General features: G+C 30.0%; 3 protein-coding genes across 7 annotated transcripts; 1 reads left to right on the top strand and 2 right to left on the bottom strand.

Annotated features, from left to right (window-relative positions):
• Positions 1 to 334: 334 nt before the first annotated feature.
• Positions 335 to 10,296, bottom strand: LOC126849153 (UTP--glucose-1-phosphate uridylyltransferase). Of its 2 annotated transcripts, none has more exons than XM_050590759.1 (10): positions 9,963 to 10,296; positions 3,072 to 3,308; positions 2,558 to 2,740; positions 2,175 to 2,380; positions 2,019 to 2,094; positions 1,800 to 1,946; positions 1,513 to 1,651; positions 1,308 to 1,445; positions 992 to 1,158; positions 335 to 883 (listed from the first exon to the last, which is right to left on the bottom strand). In XM_050590759.1, exons 1-10 carry the CDS (start codon positions 9,984 to 9,986, stop codon positions 671 to 673), a joined length of 1,530 nt encoding a protein of 509 aa, XP_050446716.1. In that variant the 5' UTR covers positions 9,987 to 10,296; the 3' UTR covers positions 335 to 670. The 2 variants fall into 2 exon arrangements, with proteins under 2 accessions (XP_050446716.1, XP_050446708.1); XM_050590751.1 differs by lacking the exon at positions 9,963 to 10,296 and adding an exon at positions 8,175 to 8,429.
• Positions 10,297 to 11,013: 717 nt separating this feature from the next.
• LOC126849186 (m7GpppX diphosphatase) lies at positions 11,014 to 12,698 on the top strand. The gene is made up of 4 exons (XM_050590812.1): positions 11,014 to 11,568; positions 11,651 to 11,796; positions 11,903 to 12,239; positions 12,348 to 12,698. The coding sequence occupies exons 1-4, from the start codon at positions 11,187 to 11,189 to the stop codon at positions 12,527 to 12,529; spliced, it is 1,047 nt and encodes a 348-aa protein (XP_050446769.1). The 5' UTR covers positions 11,014 to 11,186; the 3' UTR covers positions 12,530 to 12,698.
• Positions 12,699 to 14,221: 1,523 nt separating this feature from the next.
• On the bottom strand, positions 14,222 to 25,402 carry LOC126849134 (macoilin-1). 4 transcript variants are annotated; one of them, XR_007687373.1, is made up of 13 exons: positions 24,326 to 25,402; positions 23,412 to 23,553; positions 23,201 to 23,327; positions 22,923 to 23,052; positions 22,695 to 22,761; positions 22,351 to 22,567; positions 21,970 to 22,228; positions 21,635 to 21,874; positions 21,227 to 21,403; positions 20,097 to 20,375; positions 19,804 to 19,997; positions 19,259 to 19,625; positions 14,222 to 19,083 (listed from the first exon to the last, which is right to left on the bottom strand). XR_007687373.1 is itself a non-coding variant. In XM_050590718.1 (12 exons), exons 1-12 carry the CDS (start codon positions 24,403 to 24,405, stop codon positions 19,363 to 19,365), a joined length of 2,175 nt encoding a protein of 724 aa, XP_050446675.1. In that variant the 5' UTR covers positions 24,406 to 25,402; the 3' UTR covers positions 14,222 to 19,362. The 4 variants fall into 4 exon arrangements, 3 of the variants coding, with proteins under 3 accessions (XP_050446675.1, XP_050446696.1, XP_050446688.1); XM_050590718.1 differs by having other exon boundaries at positions 14,222 to 19,625; XM_050590739.1 differs by having other exon boundaries at positions 14,222 to 19,625; positions 21,227 to 21,385.
• Between the last annotated feature and the right edge of the window lie 282 nt (positions 25,403 to 25,684).

Raw genomic sequence — 25,684 nt, 5'->3', positions numbered from 1 at the left:
TTATTCAAAATACATCAAATTTATTGCATTGCAATATATAAATATTAAGAATTTAGTGATAGTACTAACAGATATGAATCATATAATATTGAAAAATATTTGCTCATTTTAATGTTGTAATTAAAGATCACAATATATGTTTTCAATTTTATAATTGTATAAAAATTATATGCGATGTTAATAAAAAATGAAAAATAACAGATTGTGTGTACAGTAATTTAAAAAGTAAAAGCTATTATACATACATATAGCTTTTATTTTTTAATCTGTGCTGACATATTTATTTAGCATGTCTAATGTTAAATCTAAAGAGATTCTCTTTTCCATCAATAAATTATTAAAATTGAAAGAGTATGCATTTATTTTAATATAATATACCATATAAACTTCAATACTTACATAACATAGTATATATTCTATATATAATTTACTTGATACTTTATAGAGTTGCATTAAGTTCTTATGTATAATATATTTTCAGTAAAATAATTTTATAATAGAGAAATATCTTCGATTTTTTAAAAATACATTATAGGTATATATATATACAATTAAATTGCTTGACTAGTTAATTTAAAATATATGATGGCTAAAAACATACAGATATACTTCTTTCAAATATTTATATAAATTCTGCAAGATAACAAGATATGCTTTTTAATGCTACGATTTAGTGATCCAATATGCGTAGATTACCCGATACAATCTTATTTTCTAAAACTGTTCCAGAGGGTAGATCTATACGTTCTCCATGATTAGCGATTATAATAACTGTGCCTTTCAATGTCACTCCTTTTCCAAAGGTAACATCGCCCGACACTGTCAAGTGATCCAATTCAAGAAGATCCGGTATTGTCGGGAATCTAGTTAAAAATTCTTTCACCTGTAGATTAAAAAAAAATTAATAACAATATTACCTACTATTATTATAATAAAATTAAAAAATCCATAAATTAACAAAGATTAGAACAGGAACTAAGTTTATACTAACTTTTGAAAAATGATTATCCCCCAACTTGATGAGAGGTGTTGTGGGGAACATCCTTTGAGGACTCATTACAAGAGATCCGTTACGTAAAATATACAAATTACTCATAACAAGCATCAGATCAGAGGTTTTTTTCACTGGCAGAAATCTACTGCGTGGCACATTAATACCTGTAATATTAAATAGTTCTAATTTAACATGAATTGTTTGCTAATGAGATTGATATTAAAAGTGATTTAAAAGTGGTAATTTCTAAATAAATTATGGAAGATAATTTGTGGTTTACAGTATTTTTATTAAGTACTCTTTTCAAACTTACCAATACTTCCTTCAAATGATTTCATAGCTGCTCCGACAGCTGTTTCAAGTTGTATTATATTTAGACCATTCGCGAAAGTTTTGTTGTTTACTATTATCTCCATATTCAGCACTTTTTTTTCAAGTACTCTCTCAATGGCTAAAGAAATAGTTCGTTAATTACAGCTCTAACATTTATTATCAGTATTAAACCAAAAAATACATACCACTAAGTTTAATCCAGAGATTATTGGTATTAAAATATTTAAATGTTTTGACAGATTTGAAATCATCAATATGATCCTTGGGAACTTGTGCTATTTCAAGAAGACGAAGTTTGTCTTCATATTTTATAAGTGTACCACCCTATATACATATATATATTTTATATATATATATATATATATATATATATATATATATATATATAAAATAAAGCATACAATTACAATTATTACTATTTCCAAGAGAGTTCCAAATAATTTTAATACAAATCAGAATAATTTTAACGTACTTTAACATCTGCTCGTGTCTTATCGGTTACTTCCATAACAAATTCAAGACTGGATTCTGGTACTTCACTTAACAACGATTTCAAGATTTTAATGTCCACTGTAGCACCAAGATTATCTATATTTGAGATAAAACAATATTCACGACCCTGAAAAAGATCAGAATTTCCTGTTAGTGGGTTATTGTTATTAATGAGCACTAAAAAAACAAAATCTCATACCTCTCGAATAAACTTTTTAAGTAAACCAGAATTCTGAAAACTCTCATAAAAATCTCCGTGACCAGGCGGATACCAACTGTTGACAGATTATACTTCATTTAATGCGTGATATCATTAAATGATATTAATAATGTTTTTACATAAAAATCATCTTACGATTCTATATCCTCCTCGACTTGACAATGCTTAGCTATCGGAAGTAAAGAATCTCTATTTATACGCGGATAACAACTCTGATTAAAAGTATAAATATCTATATCGATTCCCTTGTATTTCCTAATTATGCGTTGCGTATCGTCATCCGTGTTAAACGAATTCATCAATATAAGTGGCACATTAGCGTTGTACGTTTTATTCAGATGCTGTTAATAGAGATTGTTAATTATTATAATTATATAACTATGGTAAAGAGAAAAAGAGAGATAATAAACGTAACGTAATTGCATATATATATATATATATATATATATATATATATATATATATATATATATATATATTACAAAACAAATAACACCGATAATTTATTATTAAAATACCTCGATTTGTTGAACGGTAAGATCCAAAAAAGTCAATCCATTTCGCACAGCGATGACGGATTTCGGTCCATGGCATCCCATGCTCGTTCCGAGACCGCCGTTTAATTTAACCACAACCAATTTATCCAGTAACGCCTTTATTTCGTTATTTTCCGGTGTTGGTAAAGAATTATAATCTTTGACCTGTAAAAACACACCATTTCGATTCAATTTAATTTATTAATTGTTAATAAAAATTATTAAAATAAGTTCAAAAAATACAAATAATGCGTTTTTAAAATTTCTTAAAAGATAATTTAAGACGGTATCTTTCAATAATATGATATAAATAAATTTTTCTTGTCTTATAATTCTTATTCGTTTTTAATTCACTAAAATAAACAATAGAATTTATTACTTAAAACGGACTAAGAGCAAACCAACTAATCGCAGATAATAGAATACCATTTAAATTACTTTGAGAAGAAAAGAAAAGCTAGACACTTTCTAAAAAGATTTTTTACGTAATTCTTACCGCATCTTCGGGCAGTTTTTGAATGTGATCCCATTCTAAAGACGGGCCCTCCTCCTGCAGAAATCGCTCGAATAGATGCTTGAATCCAGCGAATTGCCGGCCCATTAGTTCCTTCTTGTCTTCGCGGGCGGTCGCCTGCAGTTTCTCGAGTTCGCGTTGCAGTTCAATCCGTGCATCTCTCTTCGTACGCTCGCGAAACGCCTGCGTATCTGAAGAGTTGCGTTGGTGACCGCGAACCTACGGAATTAACGAAAGTAGACCAAGATTGTTTTACCTATTCTCCTTATGAAATCCTCTCCCTCCATTCCAGTAAATCGATCGTCGAACGGATGCAAAAATGTACGCATGGTGACTTTTAAAAAACACAGCAGTCGTAAAAAAAAATAGTTACAAAAAAAAGAAAAATAAATTGTATATAAGATGATCGGAGTCTATATCGGTGCGACTGTGATCGTTCTTTAAAAGTTCGTTAAAATCTCCTCCGAGATCGTTGGAGTAAAATTCCCCTGTAGAAAAGCAAAATCCGCTGCGTGTGTTGTAATAAATTAGATCTTATAATATATATAAATGAAAGAGCTCGAAGAGGTCTGTCCTTCCTTTTTTTGACGCGCAACAAGTCGTCGTTTGTCCGAAAATTATCTCAGTATATTCGCGTCATACACGTTCGAGAAATCTCGAAAGAGGAATGACAAAAATGTACTGTTAGATAAGAGAGCGTTTAGGCAAAACAAAATTAATGCCGGCATGAGTCGTATATACTACGAGGACAAATATAATGCAAGTCTAAAAATGATAATTAGTATGACAATGCAGTTACGAATAAATTAGTTACAATAAAATGTAACTTATTTCATCCTGACTAGCAAAATAAATATTTCTCGATATATTAGTTTTTTTTTTACTAAAATAATATATCCGATAATTATTAATGTTTAATATCTGACATCTCCGCGGCATTTTTTATGCATATATCGCGGCTAAGTACAAGTGGATATCTTTCAGTGAATAATAGATTAAATCCTAATCATGATCTTATTTATTTCACTTGGACAAAAATCCGAGTTTGTCATGTTTAGAAGTAGTCATCTTTAAAAATTCTTTTCTCTTTTCGAAAAAAAAGCAAACAGCATAGCAGCATTTCGTTAAAATATTACCTTGACTCAAATAAAAGTCCACTGATAACATGTTTAGATATGATAATTTCTTTTTAATTATGGATGAGCTGATAACAGACTTGCATCATTTTGCGATCTGAAAAAAACGAGTAGTTTATAGTTTATTGTCTTATAGTTTATTGTGCGTTGAATTTTAATCCGCAAAATAAAATGGTCTATCATCACATCAGATTTTCAGAGAAAAACGGAATTGAAACTTTCCAAAAAGGCGTTTTTTATCATTTTTGAAAATTCGTAGCAGATGAACTCGATGTGCAAAAGACTTCATCAAAAACAAAACATCTGAGATTCAATATTTGCGATAAGATTCGATATTTTTATATTAAAGTACAATACCTAATCTTTCATTTGAAAGATTTTCATTCAAAGACTTTCATTTGAAAGTCTCTTGTACATCGGATTTGTTTGCTACGAATTTTAAAAAATGGTAAAAAAAAACGTGTTTTTGGATTCTCAACCTCGTTTTTCTCGAATCTGAGAGACCATTTTACCTTGCGGATTTGGATTCAGCATACAAAAAACTGTAAGAAACTACTTGTTTTTTCCAGATCGCAGAAGAAACATAAAATTATGCAGACGCTATGTAATGACAAAATATATGATATAATCGTTTATTTAAAATCTCAACTTTTGAATATACTGAGATAATATTCTTTTCGTATTATTTCACGATAATTTATTTTGAAACATTCTATAAATTAAAATCTAACAATAAATGTTCGTAATAAACAAATATTCGTTATTGCAGAAAATTGATATTTTTTAGCGATTGCGCATGTATTAATAAATAAATCTTCTCGTCCTTTTGCCTAGAGACTGTCGATGACGAAACAATAATTAATACTTAGATAATGTTGGCTTCTATTAACCTTTATGGTTCATGATAAGATAATTTCGAGAGGAATGAGTCCATATCATAAAAATATTATTTTAAAATCATAGTTCTTAGAGTCCAGCTATTTATTCTTTCTCAGGAAATTTTTTTTCATAAAGATTAATTGCAAACTAAAATATAAGTATGTAAATAATAATTTTTTGTAAGATAGTAATCAGAAGAATGTCAAACATTTCAATCCGCTTAGGATCTTCCTCTGTGACATAATTAAATTCGAGATAATAATTGTTTTCACGATTATTTATTATAAATACAAAACATTGTCAAATAAAATTGTGTTAAGTGATAATAACAACCACACTGAAAAATTTCTCATTAGTTTTTACATGGGTCACCATACAAGATGGACCATTTTAATTAATCCACTGAAATATTTTAGAGCCCTTAAGTTTAAAACAAAAATGTTTCATACAAAAATTGTTTGGTGTTGAGGGAGTCATCTGATGATGATCACCTTTATTTGATCTTGGATCAAAATTCAAAGGGTTATTTCAAGATCAATTTTATTTTTTTTAATAGAACTCCCTATTTTTTATTGTATATTCTTCTAATCTGTTTTGAGAGTTTTTCAAAAAATTATAATAAAGTATTTTTTCATTAAATATTTTTTGACTTATTTATATATTAATCTGACATATTTTGATATAAAAAATAAAATATCTCGTAAAGTACTTAGTTTTCGATAATCTTACCATAAATTTTTATAGGAACAGAATAATGAGATAAATCAATTGATGGAAAGTATATACCTATTTACAATATATTTTTTTTAACAATCATTTGTATTTTTTATACCAATTGATTTGTCTCATTATTCTGTATAAAGTATTATGGTAATATTATCAAAAACTAAATATTTTATGAAATATTTTATTTTTTATATCAAAATATGTCAGATTAAGATATAAAATAATTCAATGAAAAATATTTAATGAAAAAATTCATTATAGTGTTTTAAAAAGGTCTCGAGAAGGATTATAAGAATATACAATAAAAAATAGATTTCATTTAAAAAAATAAAGTTGACCTTAATAACTCTTTGGACTTTGATCAAAGGTTAAATGAAGATCACCATCAAATGATCGCCTCAATACCAAACAACTTTTGTCTGAAATATTTTTGTCTTAAACTTAAAGGCCCTGAAATATTTGATATTGAATTGATTAAAATGGCTGACTTTGTATATATACATATAATGGATTACAATATATATATAGTGATCCATTTTAACATTTCTTAAAACCCGTGGCCATCATCGCGAAAAATGTTTCGTAGAAGTTTTATAATTTCGAAGAAAAGAGATGTAAAATGGTACCATTGATTTGATCTTGAATGAAGGTCATGAGATTATTTTAAGGTCAACTTCATTTTTAAATGGAATTTTTAAATCACCCTAATTTGTTTATACAAATCAATTTGGCATAAAAGACGTACGGGTAGAATAGTCAAAAATTTAATAGTTTACGATATTTCATATATATTTTATGTAAAAATTATTTCAAATTAAAGTATAAAATATTTCGTAAATTATTAAATTTTTAATCATCCAACATTATAAACCGAGTATTGCAAAGAATCGATTTATATGATCAAATTAGCGTGGTTCATTAAAAAAAAAATAAAGATTATCTTGAAATAACCTTAATCCAAGATCAAACCAATAAATATTTGTGTTTTCCTCAAAATCATAAAACTTTTATACGAAACATTTTTCAATAGAAATCTTGCTCTTTGAGAAATATCAATGTGTCATTTAAAAGGAGCCACCCTGTGTATGCACATAAAATATCTCGGTTCATAAATTTCATATATTTTCTAATGTATATCTCACATATCTGATCTCTTCTGACATAAAATATAAAATATCCTTCCCACCCCGCGTCCTCCTTTTATTAATCTCTAGCTTCAATCGACTCTAATCTTCTTACTACAGTGTGTTTATTCTTGCGTTTTCTCTAGAAAGATACAATTTATAAATTAGATAACAGTCGTCACTCTTGAAAAAAATAATTAACATGTGAAATGACACGTATTAGACGATAAAGACGCCATAAATCGTTCAATCGCTAAACAAATGCTTACAATTCAGCAGCATGACGCACTTGAATCAGATTAGCCTATCGTTGACTTATGTAACAATAGATAAGGAAAGGAATTACTTGGATAAATCATTAATTCTTGTTAAAGAAGCGTTCGAGCTCTAGCAGCATCATCATCCTGAATAATAATTCAACTAAAAATATCTTTCAAGATTTTTCGCTTAGTACGCAATTGAAAAAAGAATTGAATATAAGAATTTGTCTATTAGAAGCGCATCTAAAAAATAATTTTTATTTCATATACATAATTTACAGAAAATATGTATATAAAATATGTATATACACACATATATGTATATATATACAATTAAAAAAAATTATTTACAGAATATTATGTATAGAAAATGTGTGTGTGTACATATTTTCTGTGTATACATATATATATGAAAATAAATATCTATAAACGCGAAAACAGTATGTTACAAAATACAAACAGACATTCGCTCCGTTCATATGTGATTTTGCTAGAATTAAAATTCTATCTTAATTTTCACTTCTATGCAAAAAAAAAAAAGAAAAAATCAAAAGACCTTCGTCCATTTGCGTTTTATACGGAGACATTTTATATTCAAATAATGACATCCTCTGTGAAACTCTGACAATAACATAATTCTCCTTGAATACGTTTCTCCTTGATAAATTGATAACAAGCACGTATGATTATCGTTACCGTGTCAGCGTGAAACGAGAATTTATATCTCGTATCGCAGAAACAATAATTGAGATTTTCTCAATGAAAAAATATTATATACGCGATCGCGATCGATATCGACCATTTTTCGAAGATTAAGCAAATTGAATGCAATGTCCATTTGGTTTTTTGCGCGCGTCTATTTAGACAATAGGTTTTAAAGGATATTTATTCGACAGAGATCTTTCATGCAATCGATACTCAAAAGAAATATATGATCTTATTATACCAAAGCTAACTTACTTGCAGCAGATACTCCATGAATGAGATCTTGTTGGCACTTACGTGAAACGTACGGCCGACGCTTAGCGAATGCGACATCGTACCGCGTGAGATTTTATCGAGCGAGATAATTCGAGAGATCGCGCTTCACTCGAAGCGCATTACTCCAAATACGTCGTTAGCGCGCAAATAAATTTCGCGGGAAATTCTATTTCCGGGAAAAGATATACCTTACGCGGTGCGTTCTAGATAAGAAGTGACAATATTACACATTACAATCAACCAATTATAACCAATATCGCTGACGCAACGTTTTATCGTTCGACAAAGCCAATCAATCAAATTCACAAAAAAGAATTACGCAAGCTATTTCTTGCTTTAATTTATTCATTTAAGCTTGTTCCTACATTTTAATATGGACATATAAATGATGAATTATCCAATAATGTTGAATGTATAAATGCAAATATTTTTTTATATCGACATACGATGATTTTTTCATATTGACATTCATTGACATACGATGCTTAATATTAAGTGTCGCAAGATGTGCTTAATGGGATTAAAAATAAATATATCAATTCGTCCCTCACATTATCCAATTAGATACATTTAGGAAACGTTTATGAAATCAATATGTGCCATATGTGTTGATTTAATTTTTGGTCATATAATGGCTGCGTTCAGCAAAACAAACAGCTTTGCAACTGTTAAAATTCTTTAATATGATTGCTTTATACATTTGGATCCAGCAGGAACTAAGGGCAAGAATCAATCATATTAAAGAATTTTACAATAGTTGCAAAGCTGCTTTTTCTGCTGAACGCAGCCATTGTTTTTTCGACACTAAAAATAAGCATTTATCAACACTAAAAATGAGGATTATCAGCATATGTCAAAAATCATGTCAAATAGCATGTATGAAAAAATACTATCAATCACACTATACATGTATATATTTAGAATTGAATTTCATTTTTAATTGCCATTATATTTGAAATAAACTCCAATACAAATATTTTTATCGAATCTCGAAAATACAATAGTGTATTTGACGCGCCTCTCTCTGGAATATGTATTTATTAAAATTTAATATATATATATATATATATATATATATATGTGTGTGTGTGTGTGTGTGTGTGTGTGTGTGTGTGTGTGTGTGTTATCTATAATAAAATTAAAACATATCTAATATTTAAATCTAATATTATCGGCGATCAAGAGATCGCCGGCCTCTTGCCAAGTGAACGCGTTTTTCTTTACTTTTTTTTTCGAAACGGTAAGTTTTTAGAGATTAAATACAATGTTGTCTGTGGAAATGTCTTTAGCATATCAGTCACTGTTATAAACATAAAGTTAAAATGCACCTAACCTCAACAAATTCGCACATATATCGACACCGAACAAAAAGAGAATGATTTCGTTCAAAAGAAAAAAAAATACAAATAAATAAATAAGTAGTTTTCAATAGAATGCAATCATTTGTCTTCTATTAGTCGTATCAATTCTCAACAAATGAAATAAAAGAAAAAAAAATGTTCGAAAGAACGGAAGACAGAATATGCGTAAAAAAAAGTAAACCAATAATGCATAATAACGCCTGAAAAGATTTATTAACATAGTAAAGCCTGAGAAGATTTATGTACATAGTAAAGCCTAAAAAGAGATATATTTACATAATAAGCCGAGAATATACATATATATATATAGTAAAGCCGAAAAAAATATTTCTTAACATAGAAAAGCATTAAGATTTATTAACGTAATAAAACGTGAAAAGATCTATTCTTGAAATTTTCACTTTACCTTTCTGTCATCGACTTGCAACATTCTCTCTCTTTGCAGTTGTACAAATTTGCCCTTCACGCTGCAGCAAAGGTCACAACAGGTCACAGGGCACCTGGTCGAAACCTACTACACTTTCGATAGTTTTCGAAATTCTTACTACGCAGTTACCTAAGCACAGTATGAAATATTCGGGATTATTATGATAGAATTCGTATTTCGTGTATTTGCTTTGAATATTTTAGCTGCAAAAATGTGTGTATGTGTGTGTGTGCCGGCAGGTATACGTTCGATGCACGCGTATTCGTCACACGTCGATACGTGAGATTACGAACGTCAAGTCAACTGTACCGGTAAGACTGCGTTCGAAAAGATTACCTGCATGCATACGAGTATCATTCTATCTTTGTTATTTACTAAAAATTGGGCAAAGAACGGCACTCGTGAGTGCACGGGTAATATTTCCGAACATACCGTGACATTTTTATTATCTTATCATTGCGTTGCGTTGTAACAACTGGAATGCCCGATTGATGTTACAAACAGTTATGTTCAGGGTATCGATTTCTTCAAATTCAAATGAGAGTAAAAATTACAAAAATGTGCAAATTTATTAGATATATGAAATTATAAATTTATTAGATTTATGAAATTTTCTAGTAAATTCGCACATTTTTGTAATTTTCACTCTTACTTGAATTATAGAATCGATACCCAGCAAAATAATTGCTAAGTTAACGTCTTATCAACGTTCGACGTTGATTTGCTGGTTCTAAAAGTAAAAACCAATCATGTTGAATTGCTACTAAACAATTATTTCACTAAACGCACCCAATCGAGACATTTTCGAATCGTCTCAATATCTACATTTTCAGCGATAACTTGTCAAAATCGTCAAGACATTATCGTACGTAATCAAGAAAATCAGATGTATGCTTAATAGATATTTCACATTTCATCAAGGATCGCTTGATGTTATAAAATTATAAAGTTTCAACCGTTTGACCAATCAGGACCAACCAGAAAGGAGCAGAAATTCTTCAATCAATCAAATGCTTCGAAATTTTTGTAGCATTAAACGGAACGCACCGGCAAGTGTCAAAAGAAACAGAAATCCATGAAGAAGAAAGAATACACTTCCTAACGTGATTCTTTTTTTATTATCGGCAATCTTTTGTATTTCCGACGCGCGCGTATTTCCTTTTATTATTTTTGAGCTTAGTTGTTTACATAGCGTGACGCGATATGGCAGAGAAATGTGCAAATGTCAATGACAGAGATAGCCCACCGACGAAGAAGATAAAATTGAACGACGAAGACGCGGTCGAGAATACGGACGAGAGAGACACGAGTGAGAATGATACGACACGCGAAATAGAACTGAACCTGTCGAATTTCAAAGTGACGAAGGTACTGCAAAACAATTGCGTACGGAAATCGATATGTATAGAAGGAACGTTCGAGGATCGCGAAGGCTCAGCGATCGTCTTGCTCGAACAGAAGAGTTTCCCTCATGACAAGTTGATTTTGGAGAAAGGTTTCTTTGACGAGAAAACGCTCTTCCGAAATCATTTCACCAACGATATTTATAGGAATTACGATTGCTTTCCCACCGAGGAGTATAACAGTACATCGATCTGTCAATTTTTGTGTATTACTATATTGATTATATATTTGTTTACAAACAAATGCATTCTCTGTTCCTCAAGGCATACATACGACCGTGATATATCCTGCTACACAGAATCATATCGAGAAATATAAGAGACAAGAATTATATATAATAGATGAAACATATGAACTTTATCAACAAGTTACTCTTCCTTACATAGAATCAAAAAGTTTAAGTTTGGAGGTATATATAAAATTTATCTAAAATGTAATACTGAATCACTTGACATGATTTTACACTTGAAAATTAGCATTACACAGTTTCTTTTTTCATATTGCTTTTCTTTCAGTGGATAACAAATATTCTGGAACACAAAGCTGAACAGGAAAGTATTATTTATGAGGATTCTGACAAGAACACTGGTTTTGTATTGGTGACAGATTTCAAATGGGATAAACAGCTAGATACACTAAAATTATTGGCTCTGCCATTTCAAAAAATAAGATCATTAAGAGAATTGAATGCCTCTCATCTTCCTTTATTAAGAAATATACGAGATGCTGGGACATCAGCAATTAGTAAAAAATTCAATATACCTGCATCACAGCTTAGAATATATTTCCATTATCAGCCGTCATATTATTACTTACATGTACACTTCTGCTACCTTATGTTTGAAGCACCAGGTAACCAATAAAAATAACTGATAATCTATCATAAAAAGAAAGTATGTGTTAAATAATTTAAGAATGAGTGCAAATATTTATAACTAGAATTTTATTTTCTTTATTTAGGAATATATGTGGCAAAAGCGCATCTTTTATCAACAGTTATAAACAATTTGGAACTGATGTCGGACTATTATATGAAAGCAGTTCTTTCATATATAGTGTTTAAAGATAGTCCGCTCTTTGAAAAATTTAAATCTCATGGAATTCTAGAAAAATCCACATGTGAGACATTAGACTGTAAATGATGATAAGAGTGCATTATCTATATATACATATATATCGAAACAAATGTAAGTTAAGTTTTTTACTTGACTATATTATTTGAGATAATAGAATTATATAATATGTATTTTATTTATTATTTTAAAATAAGAAAAATGATGCACAGCATGGAGTGTTATTAATTAAAAACAAACTAAGAAATGTTACAGATTTTCAAATCAATAGAAAACATTTCAAAAATAAAATTAAGATTATCAATAGTTAAAAATTTATAAATATTTTTCACGTTATACACATTATATATATATATATATATATATATATATATATATATATATATATTCATATATAGTATATGACATGTATATATTCAATACATATATACATATACATATATTAGTTTTATTAAAAATTTCGTCATATTGTATATAATACATACTTCTTTAGGTTCACCATAATTGCCATATCCATTTTTATATCTTAAATCAAAATAAAATAAGCATTTTCAAGATTAATGAGAGCATGTAAATACAACTTTAATTATAACACTTTTTTAATTAAATCTTAAACCAAATAAATCAAATTTCTCATATTAGTATGTCATCTACGTTATATTGTCAACTAACACATTTCCTCATTTTTGTATTGCTTGTAGTTTCTATTACATTGAATGAACCTTATCTTGTTTATAAAAGAGACTTAATCTGATTAATATCATTCAGAAGATTGATTTTTATGAATTTTTAACTCTTAACTTTCTGCACAAGTTAATTCTCTATAAAAATTCGTTTACATATTTTCACTAAACAAAATAATATTTATTCAAAATATATCTGATTATGTCGCCAGTGTCATTATCGAAATAAACGGATTTGTAAATCATGGAAATTTCCCTCCTAGCTTTTAATCATTTTCATAGAAAAGAAGCAAAAAATATATAAAAAGATATATGTGATAAAATGTAATATCATTAAATTACAATGCATTAATTTGAATAATTGGAATTCGATAAATCTCAATGCTTGTTTGTAGCGTAATAATTATTCATTTATAAATTATATGCAACATGTATCGGTTTTTATAATGTTCATTTTAATAAATATCACTATAAAGATGTGATACATACAATGAAAAGTCATGCATTATTAATATGAATAATCTTTCTAATGTTTTATAATGTTTTGAAAAAATTGCGGTCTTTTTATATAATTAGATAATTTTTGATATATATATATATATATATATATATATATATATATATATATATATATATATATATATATATATATTATAGAAACTCTGAAATGCTTAACTTGTGAAAAGTCTTAGAATAAAAGTCGTACAAATATTAATGTTTTTTTTTCAGCATACGATTTCGCGATTTATATATTTATACAATTTTTATTTCAAAATTTTCCAAGATAAACATTTCAGAGTTTCTTTTCATAGAGATATCAAACACCATTATATCAATCATGGGTTCTTTCAGAATTCGTCATTTGCAACTAAGTCTTTTTTGCATCTGCGCCTATTGAATGATAGTAACATTTTAGCTATAAAAAAAATTCACATTTTTTTTTTTATAATCTATAAAATTGAACCAGTGAAAGAACCATATTTCTTTTACAAAATTCACGTTTTTAAAATATTGCAAGGAGGGAAATTTAATTTTTATCCGATAGGAAATTTCATACTCTTAAAAGGATGAAAGAGAATTTATAAATCATGTATATTTCAATATGAAAACAAAAGTCAAATATATTCTATATGATCGACTGATAGACAGGAAATATGCGAAAGAAGAATCATTATAAATAGATGAGATTGTTATATAGCACCGGAATGAAAAGTGCCACAGTTCGAACAGGATCCTCACACAAGCTTAAATTATATGAATTAACGATAGAAACGCATGTATGATAGTGGAGCGTATATGCTATGTTATACATGTTTTACGAGAATCTTACACCATCGATGGTAAAAGAATTTTTTTATCCAGATTTTTCTATTATTTTCATTGAACAGACGCCGCTCAGGTATGTGGTGTATGATATATGGAACGCGCGTTGAAACGCCGTTTGGTTCTTCATCAATCAAGATTGTATGTCAATGTATGTAACACATTTGTTTGATCTGATTTATCCACAAAAAGCGCGTTACAAATACATTAAAAATTTTCTCAACGAATCATTCCACATGTCGGTTTTTTTATATATTTCAATAAGGGCATTTGCGTGTGTACGGTCGCGCAGTATATAATGAGATCAATAGCCGTGTTGTTGTTGCAACTTAATTATGCTACATTCATCTCGCTCGGCGATTACTTAATGCTATAAATAATAACAAAATAAGTACGCAGTTAAATGTTTTCGGAAGCGCATAAAACTTTACTATAACTAATGTATAAAAAAACATCCGCGATATTTTTTTTATTAGAATGCGATTAGACTCGACGCCGAAATTTGGTATAAAACAGAAAAACTTTTTATTGTCCTCGCCAACTTAAAAAATTATAAATTATATAAGATATCAGGGAACAAATTATTCAGGTATTACAAGAGTACCTGAACTTGTGCACACCTTGTTTTTTTCTCTCTTTCTCTCTCTCTCACACACATTCGAAGAAACGCTGAATGAAATCTAAGATAAAAAAATTAAGTACTTGTACGTTATGCACATCTTCCTCTTATCGTGCGAAGTAAAATAATGCGTTTGGAAATAGGAAACTTACCTACGGCGATCGATTAATTATCTCATTGTTAATTTATTATTATAAGAGAACATCATTGTATAATAACTAAAATAATTATACATATATGCATGTATATACACGTAGATAAGTGCACGTGTGATCCGACGTGCACGCAATATACGAGTATACACAAATAAATATGTAAAAAGCGAATGTATTATTTACACGTGATATATATATGCATGTGTATAAGTGTGTTTTATATGCGCGCGCATTTTTTTTCTTTGTGGCTGTGTTATGTATGCATATCACAATAACTCAATGTGCATGATTTATTATTATTTCGTTAATTAATATTAATTGCTTTTTAACCAGCCTTTTAATGGAATTAAATCCAAGTTAAGTAAAACAGCCAAAAAAAAGAGAAAAAAGAATTACTACACATCCTGGTCAGGTACATAAATTCATACTTCAACTTTTTTGACAATTAATAGTTTCCTTGATCTTTATTTTTTTCTTTTCTTTTTTTTTTGCTGACAAGCTTATTGTTTTAGTATCTAATTTCATTTCTGAACCTTGTGTTAATGAAATTGGCAAATATCGTACTTGTAACTTAAAGTGACCTTATATAGCAAAAAAAATTATGCCACGCAAGTGCCCTAACAATCTTAACAATCACATCCATGCGGTACCAAAGGCGGTATCAAAGTTTCTTTTTCCGATAAATATTTACATATTTCACTGTATCGTCTTTGCTACATTATATGTATACAAACAAATGTAAGCAAACACAAATCTAAATCGAAACTTATCAACGATTTATTCGCAAGATCAAAGATAAGTGTACTATCTTTGACACTGGGACAACAATTTGGAAACAGAAATGCATACACACGGTTTCCTTTGTTTTTCACAAACTAGCAACCATCGGAGTTTTTTAAATATCTCGTGTATCGAAGAAAGTATATGAATACACAATATATATAATTATTAACATATGCAACTTAGAAAACTTTTTCACATAACTTTCTTAGAATAAATTTGCAATAAATTTTAAAGAGCACTGCTCTTTTAAAGATTAAAATTCAAAATTTAATAATACACATTGTGCAGGAAAGCCTTTACAACGTTTTTTATGTGGATCATTTGAGAAACATGGACTCATAAAGTTCATTATCCAATGAAAGTCCAAATACTAAATTTTAATGAAATGAAAGGATTCTGTATCCTCTCTTTCCATAGAAGACAAAAGCTTTAAATATTGGGTATCTTCTAATAAATATTTGTGCTTGTAGAACTTCCTTCTTCGCTTGACTAGTTGGTCATGATCCACTACTAATGTCCATAAGTAAATTGTCATGACAATGCTTTATATATACAATTATGGAAGAGAGAGAATGATCTCGTAATAGTTAACAAGTGTTATACAACATTTTCAATGTAATGAAGCAGGTACTGGCTTTCTTGCGGGTAAAATAAAAAACAGCAGATTTTATTAACATCGATTAATTATTCAATCGATTTTATCTTTGATCGTTATTGATTAATTTTTCGTAATGCCACACGCATCGCATTCTCCTTAACAATCTTCCAAACATTTTATAAGCCAATTAAATTAAAATTATATAACAACTTTTTATCAATTTTTATCAATTTTTAAGATGAAAGTATATAAAAAAAATCTGTATACAAATCAAAATTATAACATACAATATCTCCTTACAGCGTAATTAATAAGCCTATAGATTAATAGATGCACACAATTTGCATGAATAATTAAAAAAATTTGCACTTTAATATACGCCATATGTAAATTGTTATATTTTTTTAAGTAAACAGATCATTTTAATATTATGTACCATATGCCTTCAATGGTGCATAATTTGTCATAATCATGTAACATATTTTTTATACATATACATATATGTGTAAAGAACAATTAAAAGAAAAAGGAGAAAAAAAAAAAAAAAAAAAAAAAAAAACTTTCTATTCTTAAATCATATTAAATTATATTAATGGACGTCATAAAAGAGAAGAAAAAAAATCTTTACATCTAGTCACAATATAATTTCAACAATTCAATGTCACTAAATAGAGAATTAAATATTCTTTTTTAAATAAAGCAATCAAACGAAGATAACTTTGCTCTATACTTTTGTACTTATAATAAAATTATTATCTCATATTTAAATTCTTTCCCGCTTTTGTTAACATAGTATGGCATTACATAATCTCATATATTAGTATGATCATTGTATGCCAAAATTTTTAAATTAGATCAATTTGTTATCACATATTGTAATTAAACACTTTTACTCTCGCGGAAAATGTAATGGCTACTTCATACCGTTTGAAAGCCAATACATAAAAGAGAATTATTTAACTAAAAATATATTAGAATTTAAAAACACAGAAAAATACGCGCATGTGTGTGTGTGTGTGTGTGTATGTGTGTGTGAGAGTATCGTCGTACAGGCATATGATTATCTAAAACAATTTTAGCGTCGTGACATTTACTTTGATCCTTCTTATATGTTATAACGTTCATATTTCCCTCTATTGTTGTCAATGGCTCATTTCTGCATGATAATCACATAACATAAAATGGCTCCATATGCCAATGATATTTAAATAGAGTTTATATATATAATATGATGGACTAGCTTCAATTATACGACTTGAAGAAAAATACATCTTTGACAAGTCATCATATGTTTAGACATATGCTGCGAGAAGATTATAACACAGATATTAATGTTTTTTTTATTGTGATTTTACTAGTAAGATATTTGTGTGTGTGTATGTATTATCATTTTCAAATGTTAAAGATCAATTAGTATTTTAATGTCTATATTTCATGTAGACATTAAAATACATAAACAGATAATTATGAAATGTATCTTGTGTATATCATAAGAAACATCATCATTTTAATCGTACATGACAAATGCATTTAGCAAAATAAACATTCTGTATAATATATCCTTTGTGTAGGATATAAAACATATTTTATATATAAATTAACAGTCAGTATTAAGGCTAAATACAATTTGGATATGCTGCTGTTCAAACATCTAAATAATTGGTTCACAGATTATTTGATTACTCAAATCTCGATATTCGAAATATCCGAATAAATCACATTTTAATATTCCAAAAGATCAAATCTATATCCGAATTTGCATATTTATTAATTTGAGTTATCTATCAGATAAAAGTAGACAGAAAACTAACAAAATCAAATTTAATTGACATTATATAAATGTAATTAAATAATAGAAACAATATTTTATTTCTTTTTTTGCATTATTTGCTTTGCAATGTTATTTATATAATAAATATATAAAAGTTGAATATGACTTCCATAAATTTTATTTTAATATATTTTAATATATTATTATTGGTTATTATTATGAAAAAAAATTAGCATTCCATCTATCGTTTTATAATTCAGATAGTTCAAATCCAAATTTGCAAATTTGTAAATTTAAATCTTCGGATTTTAAGATTCTAATAATGCACAGATATTTAGATTATCCGATAATACAAATATCTGGATGAGTATAATTAAATAAAAGATCTTTCGAATATTGAATTATCCGGATATTTATAGCTTTAGTTAATATATTGATTTTTAAAAGTATTAGGTATGGTATTAAATATTAGCTAAGTATTGTGTGTTTATTATTGATCTTTATACGCGCGGAAACACTTTTATCATTCACTGGTACAAATTATTATATATCTGTAAAATCAACTCGCAGCACATAAAAAAAAATAATAAATGTTACAAATTAAGATTGTCACTGGATTTCCTTGACATTCTAGAAACCAATGTGTCGCGTCGTATGATCATAAGTAATGTCAACGGTTTCATTTTTTTCTCTGAAAGAACAAGACATGATACAAAATATGTTTCATAAAGTTTCTCATGGAAGACTCAAGTTTCTTTTACATATTGAAAGAATCTGTGTATAATAAAAATATTATCTTTTTAAGAAGTATATAGGAGTATATAGGAAAGATCTGATATTAGTAAATTCATATTTTCGCCATATACCTGCAGGAATTAAACTGATTAATATTTCCACAGAGAAACTTGAAACATCCTTTTGTAATTGATACATCCTATCGGGTTTTGATGAGAGAGAACAATTGCAGTTTTTAAGCTTCGGTCGACGCTACAAGGGAACTTTTAGGCGTGTACGCTGTCGCATTCGGATCCAAATTCGACACAGTACACCCCGGACAGGGACTTTCGTTTGAACGTATTTTTGTTCCTGCTACTCTCACTTCACTATTTAAACGTAGCTTGGACGTCGCACAGGTTGGCGCTGGACCAAATGTGTCTTGTGGCATCACAGCTAAATCTTGCGCTATTTTTGTTTTCAACATCTCGATTTCTTTCTCGTGAGATCTGATTAAGCCTGATTCAATGAAGAATAGTATGAGATACATATATTGCCAGTAATAACATAGAGTTTGCAATACAATATTGCACCACATTTTTCTTCAATATGTTATGACACGTTTTTCAATCATGAAAATGTTAAAAAGGTTTAATATACACATACACGAAATATAATGAATAAAATTATTACTTACTTTCTCGAATTTCTAATTGCCGTTTGGCTTCACCGAGTGCTGAGAAAAGATCAAGTTTTATACGTGTCTCTGCGCTCAAGCTGTTTTCCAAATGCGCGTTTTTGTCTTGTAGCGCGTTGAGTGCAGCGAGTAAAATTTCGGACTCTCTATGATTCTCTTTGCAACGCGCTATGTCTTTTTCCAATATGTTACACCTGTATGTGGCAATGAACGTTGTTAATTTTGAAATTACTTGACACTATCTAATGTAACTCTTATGCATACACACACACATATATAATTGAAATTCTTACTTTTCCTCCTTCGATTTAAGTTCACGACGCAGGTTTTTAAGATCTTGTTCCATTTGTGATCTTCGACTTTTACACGCTTCAGTGCATTCTTGCCTAATAAGCGGAGGTGGTGGCGGTGGAATCGCGGAACGTGCCTCCTCGGCAGCCCGCCGTGCCCTCCGTTCGGAAATCAAGGACGCTTCGTATGCAGTGCGTTGTTTCCTCTCTTCTGCAATTCGTTTTTCCAATGATGACATCGTCTGTTTATCTAGTTGACGCGCCGTCACTAAACCATGCAATCTGTAATGTAAAAATGTGTTTTAGACTTTGTCCAATTTTACTCACAAGTCAAAACAGTAACACATATATTGTATTTTCGAGTCACAATATATAGTTTCACATATATTTGATTATATAAAATAAATATTGTGTATTCTTTTTTTTATGAAAATTTATAAATATAAGGAAGTTGTGACATAAAATAATAATCTTCTGACATATTTGAAGATTTATTGTACATGTGTGTTGCAAACCAAATTTAATTATTAAAATTAATTATTGAACCATTGTAAAATATACAAACTACAGTTTTATATACCTTTTATGTAGTCTTCATACTTTTAATTGAAAACGCGGGTTGACTAAAATAAATTTTCTGCATATTTACCAAATGGTAATTTTTGTCTGCATAGTAACATGGATATAGAAATTAATTATTAATATTCCAAATAGGTCCAAAATTAGGATAATATAAAATCAATATGCTTAATTATATAATAAATGTTATAAATGTATGTAATTCAAAAAATTAAAAAATTTGATTAAACTGTTTAAAAAATAAATTTTATAGATTTTAATAATTTCTATAGATTTGTGTGTGTGTGTGTGTGTGTGTATATATATACACACACATTTTCCTTGTGTAGTATATACTGTTCTAAATCAAGTATATATTTTTTTCAAATGACACCAATGGCATTAATGTCTAATAAAAAGACGAAAGAATTAGTAAATTTATGAGTATTCCATAGTTCACATATATTATTTTAAAATTCAAAACGCGAAATGTAAAATTATAGATAGAACTAGATAGATTCTTTACATAAAACCATAGTTTACAAAACTAACTCTCGCTTGTAAAATGCACTTACTTGCTTTGTAGTTGTTCGTTATCATGTTGGAGTTGTTGAATGTCGCCCTTAGCCTGCCGCTCTCCGTTAAGCAAGGTATTGACTTGCGAACGTAATTCTTGTTCCAACTGACGACTTGACTGCAAGTCTGATTTCAAGCGTTTTATATCCGCCTCGAGCCTGCGACACATCAGTAACCTATTTCAATGACAAATTATGCTGAAGAAATTGATGAGAAGTCTATGCTAAGAATATATAACATGATACAAAATTCGATATTTAAATACAAAGCAAGAAATACCAGATTTGTCATTAGAGTTTCGATCTGTACCTTTGTGAAAACATGTAGGATTATATTAGCAGAATATTTCTGTAATATTTTAATGATAATTGTATCTACAAGAAAGAGATTTATCTTTTATAATGTACCTTTGATAATACTCGTCTTGTTGTTTCTGTTGCTCTGCTGTGATGTCACCTGTATTTTTAACCTGTCGAGTTTTACGTTCGCGTTGGACATTGGTAGTCGACGATGAATCTCGACTTTCCTTCACATTATTCCATTTTCCGGTTACCGAACCGTTTGATTGCGATTTTATTGTAGTGTGTCCACAACCCTTGATAGACTTATCTTTTTCCACTTCATTTATGTCGAAATCATTTACGGATCTGTTAAAAAAAATTATCAGTAAGAATCTGAAGTGTGAAATTGAAGTGTGAAGTTGAAAAGAGAAATATATTCTTTGATATAAAATTGAACATACCCCACCCTCTCGATAAGCTGTATGTCACTATGCGATACTGTATTTCCATTACTATGTATAAATCTTTTATCATTTTTGTCCGATGGTGAATTATTTGATACATTATGTTTATTATGCTGCTCTTCCTGTTTTTCACTCTTATCTAAGGATTTTCTATGAGTACCTTTAGTAGTAGCGCTCTGTGCTTGTGATGTGATTTGGCTACTATTGTGTACTCCACCATTTTGTACGTTTGTTTCTATAGAATTGTTACTGCCCTCTGAAAGAATAAATATAGCCACATTTAACATGTGCTTGATTGTGATAAAACATGTTTATTTATTGTAGGAGAAAAAAAAATATATATAGATATGAAAGTATTTATTGATAATAAATACAAGCTACCTTTGCTTTTTTCAGGGCTTGGATTGTATTGTGGACTCAATTTATGTGTTTGAGTTTTAATGTGTTGTTCCAACGACGTAGTGACATGTTGCGTCTGTGACTGCACTTGCGGTTGGATCTGCTGCATCGACATAGCTTGTTGCTCTAGAGGCAGTGCTTGTTGCAGTAATTGCAAGTAAAACTCATTCTCCTTTGCCACATCTTTCTGTTTTCTCTGTAAAATAATAAAAAAATAAATCAAGATCTATATGAATTCTACATATAATAAATCACGCAATAGTGCACAGTTACTTCTGTATTTTTAAGTATAATAAATCAATGTAAAATTATTAAAAACTAACCTGTCTCATTCTGTAGCCTACATAGCTCTTAAAACCAAAGCCCAATGTAACTACAGGATAGCCAATGCTGAAAATATTTATTATAGAAAAATATATTTGATACAAATGTGGATTATCAGCAGAATATTTTAATAATATAAAAAGTAACATGCATTAATAAAGTATTTTATTTAATAATAAATTATTGTCTATCAAAATTATTGTGTATCAAAACAAAAAGAATAATACCAATGTGCTGCAAATGGCCGACAGAGGTCAAGATGAAATGGCATATGACGTAAGTCACGTAACCGCACTGCTGCCTCTACATATAGAAATAGTAGCCACAGCATCATAGTTGGTAGGCACACACCTTTATCTGTATAATATCAAGATTTAATTATATATATATTCTCTTATATCTATTATAAGTTATGAAATATCTACTATATTTTCTATTTTTCAAATATACTATCAATATAGTTTGAAATATATATCATATTTATCTTATCTTGTTTTTTACATACCTGTGTGCCAAACATATTGCACCCAAACGTAAGTGCTGGCGAGAAAAAACAGCCAATGCACAGGGATGAAAAAAAAGCAAATCATGTCTGACGTAAGTGCAATACAAATAAAAAATACAGAGAAGGCCTGAAATACACAAAAAAAAACATAATTTACATAACTATATAATGATAGGCAATTGTTTATTGTTGTATAATACTTGGTACCTACCAAGCCTTGATATTTAAAGGAATCGTAAACGCTTCGGAGGAGTAGCCAGAATGGCCACAAGAATTCAAAACGGAATTCCAAAATAAAGTCTGCCAAAATCACCATGGCCCATAGTAGAAAAAACTTTATATAAAGCAAGATACTGAAACAAATATAATCATATATTTTATACAAATAGTTTGTAAATATGATTTGCTACTTGTTGGATTAAAATTTACAACAATTTTATATATTTCTATTATAGGCTCTACATGTAAACGTCTCTCCTTGCTTTTGTTTACATTTTTTAAATGTATATATAAGAGGATATTTAACGTGCCGTCAATCGAGTAATTATTTTTCGGTTTTGCTTTTGTTTACTGTATATGCAAGTATATCAGATGGTGGATGACAAGATGTATAGATGATGTTATCGAAAATACAAGAGCCTTACATAACATTAAAAGCTCGTGCTCTTTTTGAAAGAGATGAGAGAAAAAAAGAGAATGCGCTGAAAAGTCAATCGACTATCGCGTCTGCTTCATTTTGTTATTGACATTAGCTGCTTGTCTGTAAGTCATACACGCAGCTCATGAACGATGCGTATGTACACACGTATATGTAAGATAGAGAAACGTATTTAGGATTAAGAATCGGAGAGGGAAAGAGAAAGAGACGAAAGGGAATTGATAGAAAAACAAGAGCGTATTATACAAAGGATGTTTATGATTCGGAGGTAAATGTCATGCGAGATGAGGCTGGTTGCGCCGTTGGCGCGATTGGTTCTCGGCGTCCGCGGAGCCGAGTATCAGGTCTCGCGATCATCGCATCGAAGATTGTTGGTTATTTTTCTCTACCTCAAGGAGAAACAGCCATTCCTCTCGACGTAGATGTTACACGCATATGGCGGCGAGAGAGAGAGAGATAGGATTTACCTTCCGTAGATTCCCTCGGTGAGCTTGTTGCGTTTCAAGGGCCTCCGAAGCTTACCGCACTCGACATTTCTCCTCTTCATATTCCTCGACACTTTCACCACCAGCGAAGCGACGTTACTCGCGGCGCGCTACGGGGAACGGAAAAAAAGCAGCCGCGGCGGCGGATATACCCCTCGGCCTCGGCTGCGCGGGATACACACACTCGCGTGCGAAAAAACTCGGGCTCTCTCTCGCGCGCGCGACTTCTATCAGTCTCTTTTGTTGTCATTCGTCTGTGGGGGACAGATTCTCGAGGTCTCACGGCGGTTTACCAAGCAGCTGATTGGTCCATCGCGGGACATGGCGCTTAATCAGCGACGTGAAATCACCTGCCGATTACATTAATCGTGCGATGCCGCGCAGAATCATTCGTGTCGCAAATATCGCAGCGTCGCGTCGCTGCCAAAGAGTGCCGATCGTTTGCCGCTCGCCGATCTTTCTTTCTCTATTTATTTCGTTTTTTCTTCCCTTCCTCTTTCTCTCTCTTTTTCTTTTCCTCGCGCCGATTTTCCGCCGCGCGACGATTTTGGAGTCTATCCGCGAGCCTTTATCGATCGTAGATGTCTCCCGACTCCCGAGCGTGCTGCGGTCGGTCTATCGGCTTGTTTCATTCGCGTTAACAACGCTCTAACCTGGCAACAACGCGGGTTTGAATTTTGAATCAGATTGTCACAGTTGCAGGACGATGCCCGAACTTCGAAAAATGCAAATCCGAAAGGGAAATGGCTGATATTACAACTCGAGGAACGCGAGAACGCTCTGCAAACAAAAAAGCAGAAAACCTTAACTGTTTAGAAGAAATTGACACGAAAGAAATACGAAGAGGATGCTTTGACGCTATAAGAAATATATGTTGAAAAAGCCAAGAGTATTATAAAAAGTCTGGACCCGAAACAAGGTAATTCTTCATCGAATGAGGTCATTGTGCTACACAATCAATTGTCAGAACAGTGTAAGATGAGGACGATGAGGAGATGATTGAGGACATGGAGCGCTCCATGAAAAGGTAATAGTAACTACTTTTCATAGATTAGGCCTGAATTGTCACACAGGGTCAATTCTTCTTAACTAAACAAGAGCAACTACAAAATAAGATGACTATATATATGTACATTGAATATGGAATATACATTGCTTCGCAATGCAGGATAATGGATATTGTGCAACACAATGAATATACTATAATATGAACAAATTTTAACCCATCTCGTAACCCAAACTGATATTTTAATTTATGCCGATGACGACTAATTATATATTGATTTGTGGAAAATATTGTATATATTTACGTGATGCTTATTTTGATAGAATGATTGACAC

The sequence above is a fragment of the Cataglyphis hispanica genome, chromosome 1 (genome assembly GCF_021464435.1).
Source record: "Cataglyphis hispanica isolate Lineage 1 chromosome 1, ULB_Chis1_1.0, whole genome shotgun sequence".
In the NCBI taxonomy this organism is placed as follows: Eukaryota; Metazoa; Arthropoda; class Insecta; order Hymenoptera; family Formicidae; genus Cataglyphis; species Cataglyphis hispanica.
This window is presented reverse-complemented; position numbering and strand designations above follow the sequence as displayed.